At 43.8% G+C, this 14,347-nt stretch overlaps 1 protein-coding gene across 6 annotated transcripts in view; it reads left to right on the top strand.

The window, feature by feature from the left end:
* LOC116038902 (chloride channel protein 2-like) overlaps positions 1 to 14,347 on the top strand; it is a 197,285-nt gene that overhangs the window by 123,618 nt on the left and 59,320 nt on the right. For all 6 annotated transcript variants that reach the window (XR_004897418.1, XM_036001480.1, XM_036001479.1 and 3 more), the window contains 2 exons: positions 6,308 to 6,377; positions 13,592 to 13,702. Coding sequence is in view for 5 of the 6 variants with exons in the window: in XM_036001480.1 (XP_035857373.1) it covers positions 6,308 to 6,377; positions 13,592 to 13,702 (181 nt within the window). In the remaining variant the exon portion in view is untranslated. The remainder of the gene's footprint in view (positions 1 to 6,307; positions 6,378 to 13,591; positions 13,703 to 14,347) is intronic.

The raw sequence follows: 14,347 nt of genomic DNA, 5'->3' as shown, positions 1-14,347 counted from the left end.
GTTCTTCTTAGTCTTCCAACCTATATTCATCACTGAGAGCCATAATGAGAAATAATTTGAATTAAACAGATGATAAAACATGTTGACGTGTCCTTAAGTAAAATCTGATGAAATTCAAGTTAAGGATTTCCCATTGCTAATCAGTGTAGTAGTGATCAATTATATGATAAAATTCCACTTAATCTAACCGTGCCGTATCTATTGGTTATCTGTTTGCTTTAATGAAAGGCCAATACTCACCTGAACTAAACCTGCAGCTCTAGGTGTGCCACTACGTTTCCTCCTTAAGTGTTACAGTAGGAACAGGTGCTGTAGGTAAGTAGTACAGCAGCTCATGTCTTGCAATATTAACATTATAACCTCAAGTCTACAGCTCTGCAGAAATTGCGATAAAAGATACATTTATTCACCAGAACAAATTATACAGAAATATCACAATGCCAAGGTTACGTTGCATCGTTCCCTATGGTCTTTCACTAAGGCTTAATCAGTTTCCTGTTCTCTGTGTTGGAAACATTTTGCTCAAGAGTCACAAGTATCATATTCTTAACATCTGAGAAGAAGCAGAGGGAAGCTTCTCTTTGTCATGTACATTCCTTATTAACAAGTTATTGTAATTAATTGATTAACAAGGGAAAAACACTCAACTTAAGAATTGTAATGCCTTAATCTGAATAATGTTGGAGTTCAAACTTACCAAAGTCTACTCAAATTGATATTGTGTTCACCAAATCAGTGTGATGTGCATCTCAGGATCAAAATTAATTTGTTTCTTTTTTTTGGTATTTCATTGGCATGAGCACAACAATTTATACAGTTCAGTAGTTCAAGAAAAATACAGCGGCCTGGCAGTCAATTTTAGCCCTGATTTTCCACTCAGTTTTTGTATTGCCCCAACAACAGCCCCAGATCAGAGGCAAATTTGCGTTTGAGCGCTTTATGTAAACCGTTCAAAGATGCAGGCCCGAGAGGCTCGGCAATGCCTCGCAGACGCGTTCCAGATATCTAGCAGGCTAAATATATGGACCTGTCGGGGAGCTACAGCCAATGAGAGCGCAAGACACGGTTTGAGGGGAAACCTGGGGGAGGCATCACCTTTACCAACTCATGCATGGTATTACGTCATGTTCTGTGTCACTTTTTGTGTATTCATCGGGGATTCCTCCTGGTGAAAGATCTTGTAGTGTGTGAACCCATGTCGCCAGTCAGTCATGTAGTGTGAAAACCACAAGGACTTTATAGTAATTTAGGGGCATCAGCCATGCTGCTGATCAAAGCTCAAACCTACTCATGTACAGGTGGACTTCATCAAGTTGAAAAGAGCAAAGTTTACAATCACATTGGTAGATTAGCTCTTCTTTTGAGGTTCTGACCTGCTCATTAAACTAAGCATAGATGCTGATTAGGTTCTCACATGAAGCAAATTAAAGCGATATTATAATCAGGACAGCACATTGCTGTTGGTCTTTAATGATTGCCATGCACCACGTGAAATATTTAAACATTTACAGGGTGTCAAAGAAAATTCTTTTGTCTGTCAGTTTTGACCTAAACAGAACTAAGACCCAAGTCACATTTAAATACGACTAGAATTATAAGACAAGACGATAAGACAGTTGTAATGTCTACTTCTGAAATCTGAGTCACGTGTATTAACTGAATTTAATAAATGTTTTCTTCTAAAATAGTTTAGCCCTAAAGCAGCTCTATAACTTATAAGTCTCATTAAATCCACCGTCAAATGTATGTGGTCCATTACGAAATGTTTAATTGGATTTTAATGTAGAAGGTTTTTACTTCTTTCATTTGTTTTTTAAGAACCTCCAGGGTTTTTAACCAACATTTTTCTTTGCCTGAAGGCTTCTGCTTCCTCTGATGGTTTATCAAAGTCCCCCTTCAGTCTGAGGTCGAAAACCCTCATAAATTTTGATGGTCATGCACTACCTCAGTCAGATGTACACTTAGATTACATTCGACTAGATTACATTAAACTTTAATGATTCCTCCGGGGGAAAGTGAGTCATAGGTGCTTCAAAGAATTGGATATAGCAATAGCTACTGTAGGAGGACATAAATAGTAATAGTGCAAATAAAGGGTGTATAAATATATGTATATAGAAATGTGTCCTGAAATGTTAATGTCTCGTTAAAAATGATCAACTCTCAATTGTATGGTCATATCATGTGAGTAAAAAGTGTTCAAGGAATCAGACATGAAAACCATCCACCAGATTTTATCCTTGAATAGTAAAGCTGTTGCGAACTTTGGCTTAAAGGCCTTGTAAACTCTCGGAGGGGTTTCAGCAGGACAGGGTTATAACCAATGAGTTATACATCGAATCATGCTGATTTAGTTTGGTAGGTAGGTTTTGATGGCGTGACATTGATGCAGTTTCCTGACAGTTATATTTTAGACAAATGGTCAAGCTGTTTAGTTTTCTCTCTGGGCTCCAGCCTTACACAGGAGACATAGTTGATTATATACTGTTGTATATATATATATATATAAACCATGTAATATCAGGCCGGAAGGAGCAGAATGAAGCATACAATGACTCACTTTTCATGCACGTCTTTATGACAACTGCAGTATAATGTATAAAAGTAAATGAAACTGCACATTTGGTTGGCATTTCTTGTGTTGGCCTAACCAATGTACTGACTTTTAAACTATATAAATGGCATGGTTTGGATACCTTAACAATACAAAACACTGCCAGACAAAAGAACTACAGCACAATTGCTAATTTAAAATCAAGAAATGTACAGTTAAATGTGTAAAGAATATACTGTATAATGATAAAAGAAGAATGATAATTCCTAAAGTGCAACACAAAGTTCTCTTCTGTGTGCGTGAGTGCGTTATTATGTAAAGAAGAAGCTGGTTTAGATTACACTATACTGCATGAGGTAAAAGGGACAGTTGTATGTAGGTGCTCTAAACTAACAGGAAGTCTGTTATTGTAGTTTTGACCACTGATTTGTTCTGCTTATCAACACGGTCAATAGTTGCAGCAGTGGCTATGACACACAGCTCGGGCAGGCAATTAATGTACTACAATTTGCATCAAAAATCAAAACTCAGTCAAATCTGAACACACAGAGATGATGTGCATAGTTTTAAATTTATTGTGAGCAAATAAAGGAATATAAATCTACTTAGAACTAGTGTTAATTGTTTCAACTATTTTAAATTCATATTTTGTCAACCTCCTTTTTCATTTTTTGTCAATTTTTTTGTTGACTTAAACCATGGACATTTTTTGTCATATCTTGATCTAGGAAAACCATGGCTATTTTTTGGTCTTATCTTGAAAACCATGGACAGTTTACTTTCGTCTTAAAAAACCATGGACAGTTTTGTCTTTGAAACGCGCATTTTTGGTCTTCTCTTAGTCAAAGAAAACTATGGGCATTTTAGTATCATTTTAGTCAGAACTAAGAATGAGCATTTTAGTTAAATTACAGAAAACTGCGTTCAAATAAAATGTCATCCCACTATTTTAGGCTAAAAGAAATGGTACTGAAAATTTGCCACAAAATGACGATGGTTTTATGAATAACAATGCAGCTTTGCAGAGAGGGTGTCTGGTCTGATGTTATTTATTTAAGAAAGACATCCAGATATAAAACATGTCTATGATTTGCATATGTAACACAGTTCAGTAATGACTGCTCATTGTGAATGAGACAAAAAAACATTTGTCTTATCGTAGAATCCATTACTATACATATGTGACCAGTTATTTGTTTTTAGAGTGCAATTCTCTAAAACAATTTATTATGTTGAAATTTTTTTTTTGTTAGCAACCCATTTGAACATGTTTGCTATACTTTTTACGAGCAATTATATAATTCAGCAATTGTGTAAAAATGATTGTTTGGGGACATTTTTATGATCGTTACTACACACGTATGATCAACTGCACTGTAGAGCCTTTAGTAAACATTTCAGTTGACAGCTGGTTTCAGTACTGTGGGTTTCACGGCTGATTGTACATTTACAACTGGATTAAATTGCATTGTTCTCCACTTAGTGTGGGATGATCTGTACCACAGACAAACACACACACTCTCCTCAGAGTTCATGGCCTCTGTAATAAAGTTAAGCCTATGTTATGAGTTCCTAGATCCTTTTTATACCTTTCTAGCTCTTATTGAGGTTTTACTGGCTGGGTGAAAGAGAAAGAATAAGAGAGGAAGAGATGGAAGAGGAAGGACAATCCAATAGAATTATTATAAGAAGAATTATTCCCATGACTTATTTTCCCATGAGGCTCATTTTGTGTATTCAACTGGTTGTGTGTCTATTACTCTCCAGCGCCTGGCAGCGTTGAGCTCTGATTTTTGTCACTGAGTCAGTGTCATGATGTGTGCGTGGGTGTGTGTGAACACCTACGCACATATGTGTGTACATGCAGTGTGGGTTGTGAAAACGGCGGCAGTGTAGGGTTACAGAAGGAGATCCATTACTTCACCATGGCAGCCGGCCTTAATTACAGCTAACTATAGACAGAGCAGAGGGAGCGGTAAGAGAGGGAGAGAACGGGAGGCATGGAGAGAGACGGAGCAATGGGTGTAATTAAAAAGTCTATTTGAAACCATGAGATTTTTACAGCGATGAGATTTGTGTAACGGCTTATATAATACTGTATATATAAATAAATAATAAATATAAATACTTTTTATTGTATGCATGCAAGCGCGTGCGTGTGTGTGTGTGTGTGTGTGTGTGTGTGTGTGTGTGTGTGTGTGTGTTAGTCTGTGTGTGTGTGAGTGTGTGTTTATGTGTGTAATTCAGGTTAGTGTATATGTTAAAAGAATAGTTCAACATTTTGGAGTTACGCTTTTCTTGCAGAAAATCCAAAATTGATGAGAACGATACCACTCTCATGTTTGCACGTGAAATATGAATCTACAGACAGGAGCTAGTTAGCTTAGCTTAGCATAAAGACTGGAAGCAGGGGGAAACAGCTGGTCTGCTGGTTGCATCACTTGGACGACAAGACCATGAGGAGATTGAGTTGTAGATTGTTCAATCTACCATGAAGTCACCAAGAAACAGTCCAGCACGTAACTCCCTTAAAACCACAATATGTGATTTCCTCACTTCAGTTTGTGTACAGTTTAAAGAGAGAAGAAATAACATGTTAATTAGTGAGCTTTAGAGGCGTTGATTGGTGGATCTTTCTTACCTTTGCCCCATGTTAACAATTTCCGCGCTATGCTAACTTCTTTATATATACAGTAGAACCATGAGAATGGTATCGATCTTCTCATCGAACTCTCAGCAAGAAATCGAATAAGTGTATTTCCCCAAAGGTGCATCTGCTCCTTTTAAAGAGTAACTTAACAACCCCCCTAAATTCTCACCTTGCTGCAAAAGCAGGAGATTTAAAAGACTTAAGAAGCACATAAGTGAAGGAATGACCATCTCTAAATGATCTCAGGGAAAGCAATGGCAAACAGAAAGGGTTTCAAAGTCTTTAGATTGAGCTTGAGGCAACATTTTGCCTAACATCAGTTGCAAATTTGGCCACTAGATTGTTTTGCATTGTTTATTTACTCCATTGAAGTCATAAAACCTTAAAATAAGTGTGAAGTTTTCTCACAAGTTAATGATGAAATGCTGATCATGACCTAAAAATTAGCTTAGTCAGTGTTGTCCATCTCCAATGTCAAGGATATAATGACGGATCATATATTTACTGTAGGATTGATCAATACACTGGTTGTGCAGTTTAAACAGAATTTTAATGAGACATCTAATCTAACATCTATAACGAGTCCACACTAGTATGTGTGAACGTCATTTTTGATCATTATAGTTTTAATACAGTCTAATCAATTAGTGCAGCTTTTTCTTCCACAAAAATAAGCATGTCGGCATTTTAAGACTTATATCTGTGGAACTTATATGGAAGCTTAAATTTAGGTACACACACACACACACACACACACCTTACGATAATGCTCACGCATTGTCAGTGGTGACATTTCCATTTTTGTTTGTCTTTCCTAATTAGCAGTCTGTCCCACTCCCTTTGCACAGTGTCGGCCAATCGGCAGAGCCCGCTCATTACCCAGGGTTCATTTCAGGGTCTTTGTCAAATGAAGAGTGAAAGTGACAGCTCAATCTAACCTTCAGCAATAAGCTCCGCATGACCACCTCCTCACTGCTGGTAGAGGATTCAGCTTGGCTATCATCTAGAGGCACACAGGATGGTACTCTGAAGCTAATTGAAATGCCACCCTGTTCTTTTTTTATGTCTTCTCTTTCTTTATCTCCCTCTTTTTTCTCTCTTAGTTCTGGATGTCTGCCCTGGCCACCACCATTCCAGTGCCCTGCGGAGCCTTCATGCCAGTATTTGTCATTGGTAAGAAGCAACTTTCCTTGTATGCTTGACTGTGTGTATTTGTGTGTGTGTTAGACCAGTGAAGGTACAGTAGTTGTACTTGCTGAGAGTTGCATGAGAAGATTGATGCAACTCTCGAATATGAGTGAAAAGGATTTTGGGTGATGAGGGACGTAGTTCTTAATTTCCGGTAGCAACCTCTACAGGGTGTCCAGTCAGAAGACAGAAACCAGGCTTGTCAAGGTTGTTCAAAGATTTATTTTACATTAAGTCTTCACACCCACAACACAGAACAGAGATGGATCAGGTGAATGAAAGCTTGGGAGCTTGGGTGTGGTTCATTAGATGCATGCACACCAAATAACTAAACTGCAATCGGAGGAGTTAACCTGCTGCTGCACAATCTTGCCCTGCACATGTGTGAATGACTCTGAAAAGGAGGGTCCTAACTCTTGCTTCAGGCTTTATACCGCTAGGTGGCCAACTAAGTGCCTGAACAAAATAATAGTAGGACCTATTCACAGAAATGGACTAACATTGCCTGACGAAAATACAAGAACGAGAAAACAAAAACAAACAGAACTGACTAAACACTCAGCACAGCTGATGGGCTTTTGTACAGCCACCCCCAAATCTGTGGTGCAGATTTGCTTCTGAAAGTCCATCTATCCGTGATCATTTGGAAGCACAGGAAGACTGATCAGTCTGGCCACCGGTCGGAGGCCTTGACCAGCACTTCAGCTGTTCTCACACTTCCATCAGAGCTGGGATGGACTGCCTTGATGGTTCCAACAAGCCAGAGGGCTCTCTGTGCCTGAGGGTCCACAATCATCACCACTGTGCCATTGGTCAGGTTCTCTTTCTCCTTTTGCCACTTCTGATGTGTCTGTAGCATTGGCAGGTACTGGCGGACAAATCTGGCCCAAAACTGGTCAGCCAGGATTTGACTGTACCTCCATCTTTTGCGTGTTAGCAACTCAGACTCTGGATAAATCACTTGGGGCAGAGAGGTGTCAGGCCGCCCCATGAGAAGAGAGTTTGGAGTCACAGGATCTGGATCTGAGACAGTGACATTAGGAAGGATTCAGAGTCAATGCTTGAAATAAGGTCTATGTAGACTGCTCTGGTTGTAAGGCACTTGTACAATATGCCCCAGCAATTTTCATCGCGCCTCCCCACTCTGATCTGAATTGGGCCAAAACTGTCTATTCCGGTGGAGTAAAAGGCTGGCTTGTAGAGCCTTAGACTAGCGGGGGGCAACCTGCGGCACTCAGGACAACTGTGTTGGAACTTGCGAATTGCCTGCCGGCCTCTTAGGATCCAAAAGCGCCACCTGATCTCTGCAAATACCCTTTCTGGACAGGGGTGTTGTAGGTCATTGTCGTAGCGTTTGATGATCAGCTTGGTAATGGGATGGGCAGGATCAAGCACGATTGGATGTTGCACTTCCTGATCTAGTTGATCACATCTACGTAGGCGGCCTCCAACCCGAATGAGCTGGGTATTGGTGTCAAACTCAGGGGCTAGTGTGACTAGTCTATAAGAATATCTAATTAATAATAATCTTTTCTGAGGTTGTCTGCTGACAGGCTGTGGGTCTCTGCAACCGCCCCGTGTAGTGGACAGGCTACAGCTTTAAGGAGCTCCTGGAATGTGCTGTACTGACTGACATCAAGCTGTGGTAGACCACTGTTGACAGCCGTAGCTCCACAAAAGGTTTGCTTCCGCAGTTCCTCAGGAGCATCTGCTGAACTTTCGGATGGCTTCTCCGGCCAATAGGTCTCAGGCTGCCACAATTTTTCTACAATGCTGAGTAACTCGGAAGTCACAGGAGCAATGGATGTCAGAAGGCATTGCTGGGTGGTCAGGCTGTGTTTCAGCATCTTAGAGGGACCCTGAAGTGACCATCCCAACCGCGTCTTGACCGCAGCTGGCCCTCCTGGGGGGCCCAGGTGAACAGGCTCAGTTGGTGGTATGAGGTGCAGATAGTCTGATCCTATGAGGAGCAAGGGTTGTGCACAGTCAATAGGCTGGAGAGGTAAGTTCCGGTGCCGATATGACTTCTTCAGTGCTGCGACTGGGTAAGTGTGTGGTGCCAGACCAAGCTCTTTGGCAGTGAATGCCCTTCAAATGTGGAAGGTTTGATTGGGTTGGTTGGCAGGTGAAACTGAGAGTCACACTGTGGCTCCATGGATAACTCGCACACCTGGCGCACCATGCGCAAGGATAGCTCTTCAGGTACTCCTTGGAGGCTGAGCTGTTGAGCTGCTTCATGTAGTAAGATGGTTCGTTCTGAACCATCATCTAGTAGAGCATATGTGTCCAAAGAGTTGTCACCGTCCCTCAAGATGACCCGGCTCATCTTCAGTAGCACCTTGCTGCTGCCAGTGGGTCTGTCCACATAGAGGGTTTCAGCAGTGGAGCTGGTTGGTTTGGCACTCACTGAAAACCTTGTAGTGCTCGTCATGGAAGTGGCGGTCTTACCTCCACCTGTGTTCACCTCATGAAGGATCTCCAGATGCCGCTTGTCACATTTCTTACATTTGGCCCTCAAAGTGCATTCGGCTGACAAGTGTTCCCTTCCGCACTTCCAGCATCTCTGATTGGACCGGATCCACTTTCCGATCTGCTCCGTAGTGAGGATCTAGAAGTTTGCACACTGATTCAGATAGTGTTGAGTGGTGTTGCAAAAGGGACAGAATTTCTTGGGCTTTTCGCTGGGCCGATCTGAATCACTTGATTTTGGTTCCAGCCGGGATGCTTTTGGCTCACTGCTGTGAAGAACTGCTGTGGACCTGGGCTTTGATTGGCGGTCCTTGCGTTGTTCTTTGGAGCACTGGCATTCCTTGCTGTGGTCAACAATGAACTGTGAAACGTCCACCTGCACCCTTGCCTCATATTCTAGCCATTCAGCTAGATCAAGAAGCGTGGGAATGGGAGTTCTTATGGGATTTACATATCTCCAGAAGCTAGCTCTTAAATCATGAGGCAACTTTCCTAGGAGTCTTGAAACATGGGATCAACACCACAGCTCTGTTCGTCCACTGTTGCCAAGTTGCTCTAACAATCTTACCAAGGCGCACACTTTAAGAGCAAATTGTCGAAAGGCCTTTGTATCCCCCGTCCTGATATTTGGCTCCTCCATTAGCTTCGAGATGCGTTGAAGTGCAAGCTGGTGAGGTTGGCCATATATCTCTGTCAAAGCTTCCATGGTATCAGTATATGGATCTCAGCTGTGAATGTAGGAATCAGCGATGAACAATGCTTCTCCCAGTTTCAGGTGATCCAGTAGAATCTGGAACTTGAAGCGCTCTGTGGCGTCGGGAGGAAGTAGGTTGTCAAGAGCAACTTTGAGCCTTGCAAACTCACATGGATCTTCATGAATAGCTTTGGGCCCCGGTATGTGAGCTCCCTCTCCCCTGGAAGACGTTGAGGAATGGTGCTCTGGTAAGTAAAAAGGTTCAAGGTGTCTGGGGCTGTATCGCCGACTTGTGGTATAGTCTCTTGGGGAGTCATATCTGTGTTTGTTTGAATAGTCATGACGATAGTTAGCAGATGCACTCGCATACTGATATCCATGGGACGGTGAAGATCTGCGAGAGCAATGATGCCAGGTTGAGTCAAGGAGAGGGTCATCATGTGAAGAGTAGCTGTGGTGAAGAGGTAATTCACGGCGGCAACTTGTTCTCCTGCTATGGTGGTCTTGAGAAGGGGATACTCTGTCTCGGCTGGATGGCCGTCCCATCTTTTCCAGACCACGGGCAATGTCATTAACATCCCCTCGTTCCTCGGTCCTCGTTCCGTTGCATGCTGTAGCTTGCCCTCAGTAGCTGTCGATTCGTATGGATACATCGGAGGACGTGGATCCTGTTGATCTCTTGGAGACGTCTCCATGCACTGTGAAATCGGCGAGCTTGATCTGGAGGGTGAGGCCCTGGCCCCATTGCTATGATGCCTTGGATGAGAGTAGTACACTTGTTGCTCTTTCATTTCCTCTAGACAGCGCCTTAATACTACGTTCTTTTCAGCGAGGATAAGTAGACACCTCTCAAGGCCTGTAGCATCTGATCTTCCTCCGTCTGAGTTTTTGTGTGTTGTGGGTGACTGACTCTCCTCTTTGGCCGACATGGTTGAGCTGCAGAACTTGCTATTCTGGCTCGAACGACCATGAAAAGGATTTTGGGTGATGAGGGACGTAGTTCTTAATTTCCGGTAGCAACCTCTACAGGGTGTCCAGTCAGAACACAGAAACCAGGCTTGTCAAGGTTGTTCAAAGATTTATTTTACATTAAGTCTTCACACCCACAACACAGAACAGAGATGGATCAGGTGAATGGGAGCTTGGGTGTGGTTCATTAGATGCATGCACACCAAATAACTAAACTGCAATCTGACGAGTCAACCTGCTGCTGCACAATCTTGCCCTGCACATGTGTGAATGACTCTGAAAAGGAGGGTCCTAACTCTTGCTTCAGGCTTTATACCGCTAGGTAGCCAACTAAGTGCCTGAACAAAATAATAGTAGGACCTATTCACAGAAATGGACTAACATTGCCTGACGAAAATACAAGAATGAGAAAACCAAAACAAACAGAACTGACTAAACACTCAGCACAGCTGATGGGCTTTTGTACAATGAGCTTATAATCTTTTTCCCTAAAATGTCAAACTATTTCCTTCACTTAAGAGGAGTGATAAAATGTACTATTCATGTGAACTGTCCATCCATCCATCCATCTTCTTCCGCTTATCCGGTAGCGGGTCGCGGGGGTAGCAGCTCCAGCAGGGGACCCCAAACTTCCCTTTCCCGAGCCACATTAACCAGCTCCGACTGGGGGATCCCGAGGCGTTCCCAGGCCAGGTTGGAGATATAATCCCTCCACCTAGTCCTGGGTCTTCCCCGAGGCCTCCTCCCAGCTGGACGTGCCTGGAACACCTCCCTAGGGAGGCGCCCAGGGGGCATCCTTACCAGATGCCCGAACCACCTCAACTGGCTCCTTTCGACGCGAAGGAGCAGCGGCTCTACTCCGAGCTCCTCACGGATGACTGAGCTTCTCACTCTATCTCTAAGGGAGACGCCAGCCACCCTCCTGAGGAAACCCATTTTGGCCGCTTGTACCCTGGATCTCGTTCTTTCGGTCATGACCCAGCCTTCATGACCATAGGTGAGGGTAGGAACGAAAACTGACCGGTAGATTGAGAGCTTTGCCTTCTGGCTCAGCTCTCTTTTCGTCACAACGGTGCGATAAATTGAGTGTAATACCGCACCCGCTGCGCCGATTCTCCGACCAATCTCCCGCTCCATTGTCCCCTCACTCGCGAACAATACCCCAAGGTACTTGAACTCCTTCACTTGGGGTAAAGACTCATTCCCTACCTGGAGAAGGCACTCCATCGGTTTCCTGCTGAGAACCATGGCCTCAGATTTAGAGGTGCTGATCCTCATCCCAGCCGCTTCACACTCGGCTGCGAACCGATCCAGTGAGTGCTGAAGGTCACAGGCCGACGATGCCATCAGGACCACATCATCCGCAAAAAGCAGCGATGAGATCCCCAGCTCACCAAACTGCAACCCCTCTCCACCCCGACTACGCCTCGATATCCTGTCCATAAATACTACAAACAGGATTGGTGACAAAGCGCAGCCCTGGCGGAGGCCAACTCTCACCTGAAACGAGTCCGACTTACTGCCGAGAACCCGGACACAGCTCTCGCTTTGGTCGTACAGAGATTGGATGGCCCTGAGAAGGGACCCCCTCACCCCATACTCCCGCAGCACCTCCCACAGTATCTCCCGGGGGACCCGGTCATACGCCTTCTCCAGATCCACAAAGCACATGTAGACCGGTTGGGCATACTCCCAGGCTCCCTCCAGGATCCTTGCGAGAGTAAAGATCTGGTCCGTTGTTCCACGACCAGGACGGAATCCGCATTGTTCCTCTTCAACCTGAGGTTCGACTATCGACCGAACCCTCCTTTCCAGCACCTTGGAGTAGACTTTACCGGGAAGGCTGAGAAGTGTGATACCCCTGTAATTGGCACACACCCTCTGGTCCCCCTTTTTGAAAAGGGGAACCACCACCCCGTTCTGCCACTCCTTAGGCACCGTCCCCGACTTCCACGCAATGTTGAAGAGGCGTGTCAACCAAGACAACCCCTCCACACCCAGAGCTTTAAGCATTTCTGGACGGATCTCATCAATCCCTGGGGCTTTGCCACTGTGGAGTTGTTTATCTACCTCAGCAACTTCCACCAGGGAAATTGACGACAATCCCCCATCATCCTCCAGCTCTGCCTCTACCATAGAGGGCGTATTAGTCGGATTTAGGAGTTCCTCAAAGTGCTCCTTCCACCGCCCTATTACCTCCTCAGTTGAGGTCAACAGCGTCCCATCCTTACTGTACACAGCTTGGATGGTTCCCCGCTTCCCCCTCCTGAGGTGGCGAACGGTTTTCCAGAAGCACCTTGGTGCCGACGAAAGTCCTTCTCCATGTCTTCTCCGAACTTCTCCCACACCCGCTGCTTTGCCTCTTTCACGGCAGAGGCTGCAGCCCTTCGGGCCCTTCGGTACCTTGCAACTGCCTCCGGAGTCCTCTGGGATAACATATCCCGGAAAGACTCCTTCTTCAGTCGGACGGCTTCCCTGACCACCGGTGTCCACCACGGTGTTCGTGGGTTACCGCCCCTTGAGGCACCTAAGACCCTAAGACCACAGCTCCCCGCCGCAGCTTCAGCAATGGAAACTTTGAACATTGTCCACTCGGGTTCAATGCCCCCAGCCTCCACAGGGATGCACGAAAAGCTACGCCGGAGGTGTGAGTTGAAAGTCTGTCGGACAGGGGCCTCCTCCAGACGTTCCCAATTTACCCGCACTACCCGTTTGGGCTTACCAGGTCTCATGTGAACTGTAATATTCTTAAATTTTACTTTCAGCAAGAAAGCGTATTTCCCAATATATTGAACCATTCCTACAATTGAACTCAGAGTTTCTTAAAGACTTTATTACATCACCACTCTGCAGTGTTATTCCTTTGTAAATTGTTTTTAGCTTCAAACATCTAGCTAGTTGGTGTAAGAAATAGCAGAGACACAAGTCATTTTTACTTGATATAAGTGGAAATATATACCTTAGCAATGCAATATATATTACGCATAGAATACATAACTGTTAGTTATTGTTCCCAGTATTAAGCCCAGTAATGATTGTAGTCTCTGTGTCTTTGTGCATGTGTCAGGGGCAGCTTTTGGTCGTCTGGTTGGAGAAAGCATGGCAGCCTGGTTCCCAGATGGCATTCACACAGATGGCACCATCTACCCCATAGTGCCAGGAGGCTACGCTGTTGTGGGTAAGTTAAACACACAATCATGGAACCTATCACTCTACATTCTCACTTTCTTGACTACTCTTCTGAGTACTTTTTAATGTTTTTCTTTAACTTTTTTCATAAAAAAAACTCTCTAACTTATACAAACCATTTTGTCAGATTCAAATCATTAATTTTGGGGGTTGTGGCAGTTTTGGGACCTGCACAAAAATATTTCTCACTTATAACCACTTTGAGTGCTTTTAAATGATTCAGTCTTTTCAAGATGGTAACTGTGCACACATTTGTATCTACTTCTCATTAGCTTTCTGTGAGGCATCGGTGCTTCCACTTAAGTAAAATATTTTATGAAAATGAATCAAGATAAATATTCCCTACAGCCCAATGCCTCAATGTACAGCTTCAAGTTAAGACTCTACAGGGACCATGATTAAACAGACAGACCAAATTGAATTACATTTACAAGATCACCGGACAAGACTTAGCAAAATGAAATAAAAATTGGCTGCAAAACAGCTCAGACACCAGTTACAAAACAACAAACTTTCACATCTCATAGTGCTGCTGGCAAGTGTTCATGTCCCACTTAAAGTTGCACAATGCGTTCCTGCATGACGTTAGTTTTGTTGAAGTAAATTTCAAACAAAACAGAGCAAGCTTGCCCCT

This window comes from Sander lucioperca, chromosome 5, assembly GCF_008315115.2.
Source record: "Sander lucioperca isolate FBNREF2018 chromosome 5, SLUC_FBN_1.2, whole genome shotgun sequence".
Classification (NCBI taxonomy): domain Eukaryota; kingdom Metazoa; phylum Chordata; class Actinopteri; order Perciformes; family Percidae; genus Sander; species Sander lucioperca.
This window is presented reverse-complemented; position numbering and strand designations above follow the sequence as displayed.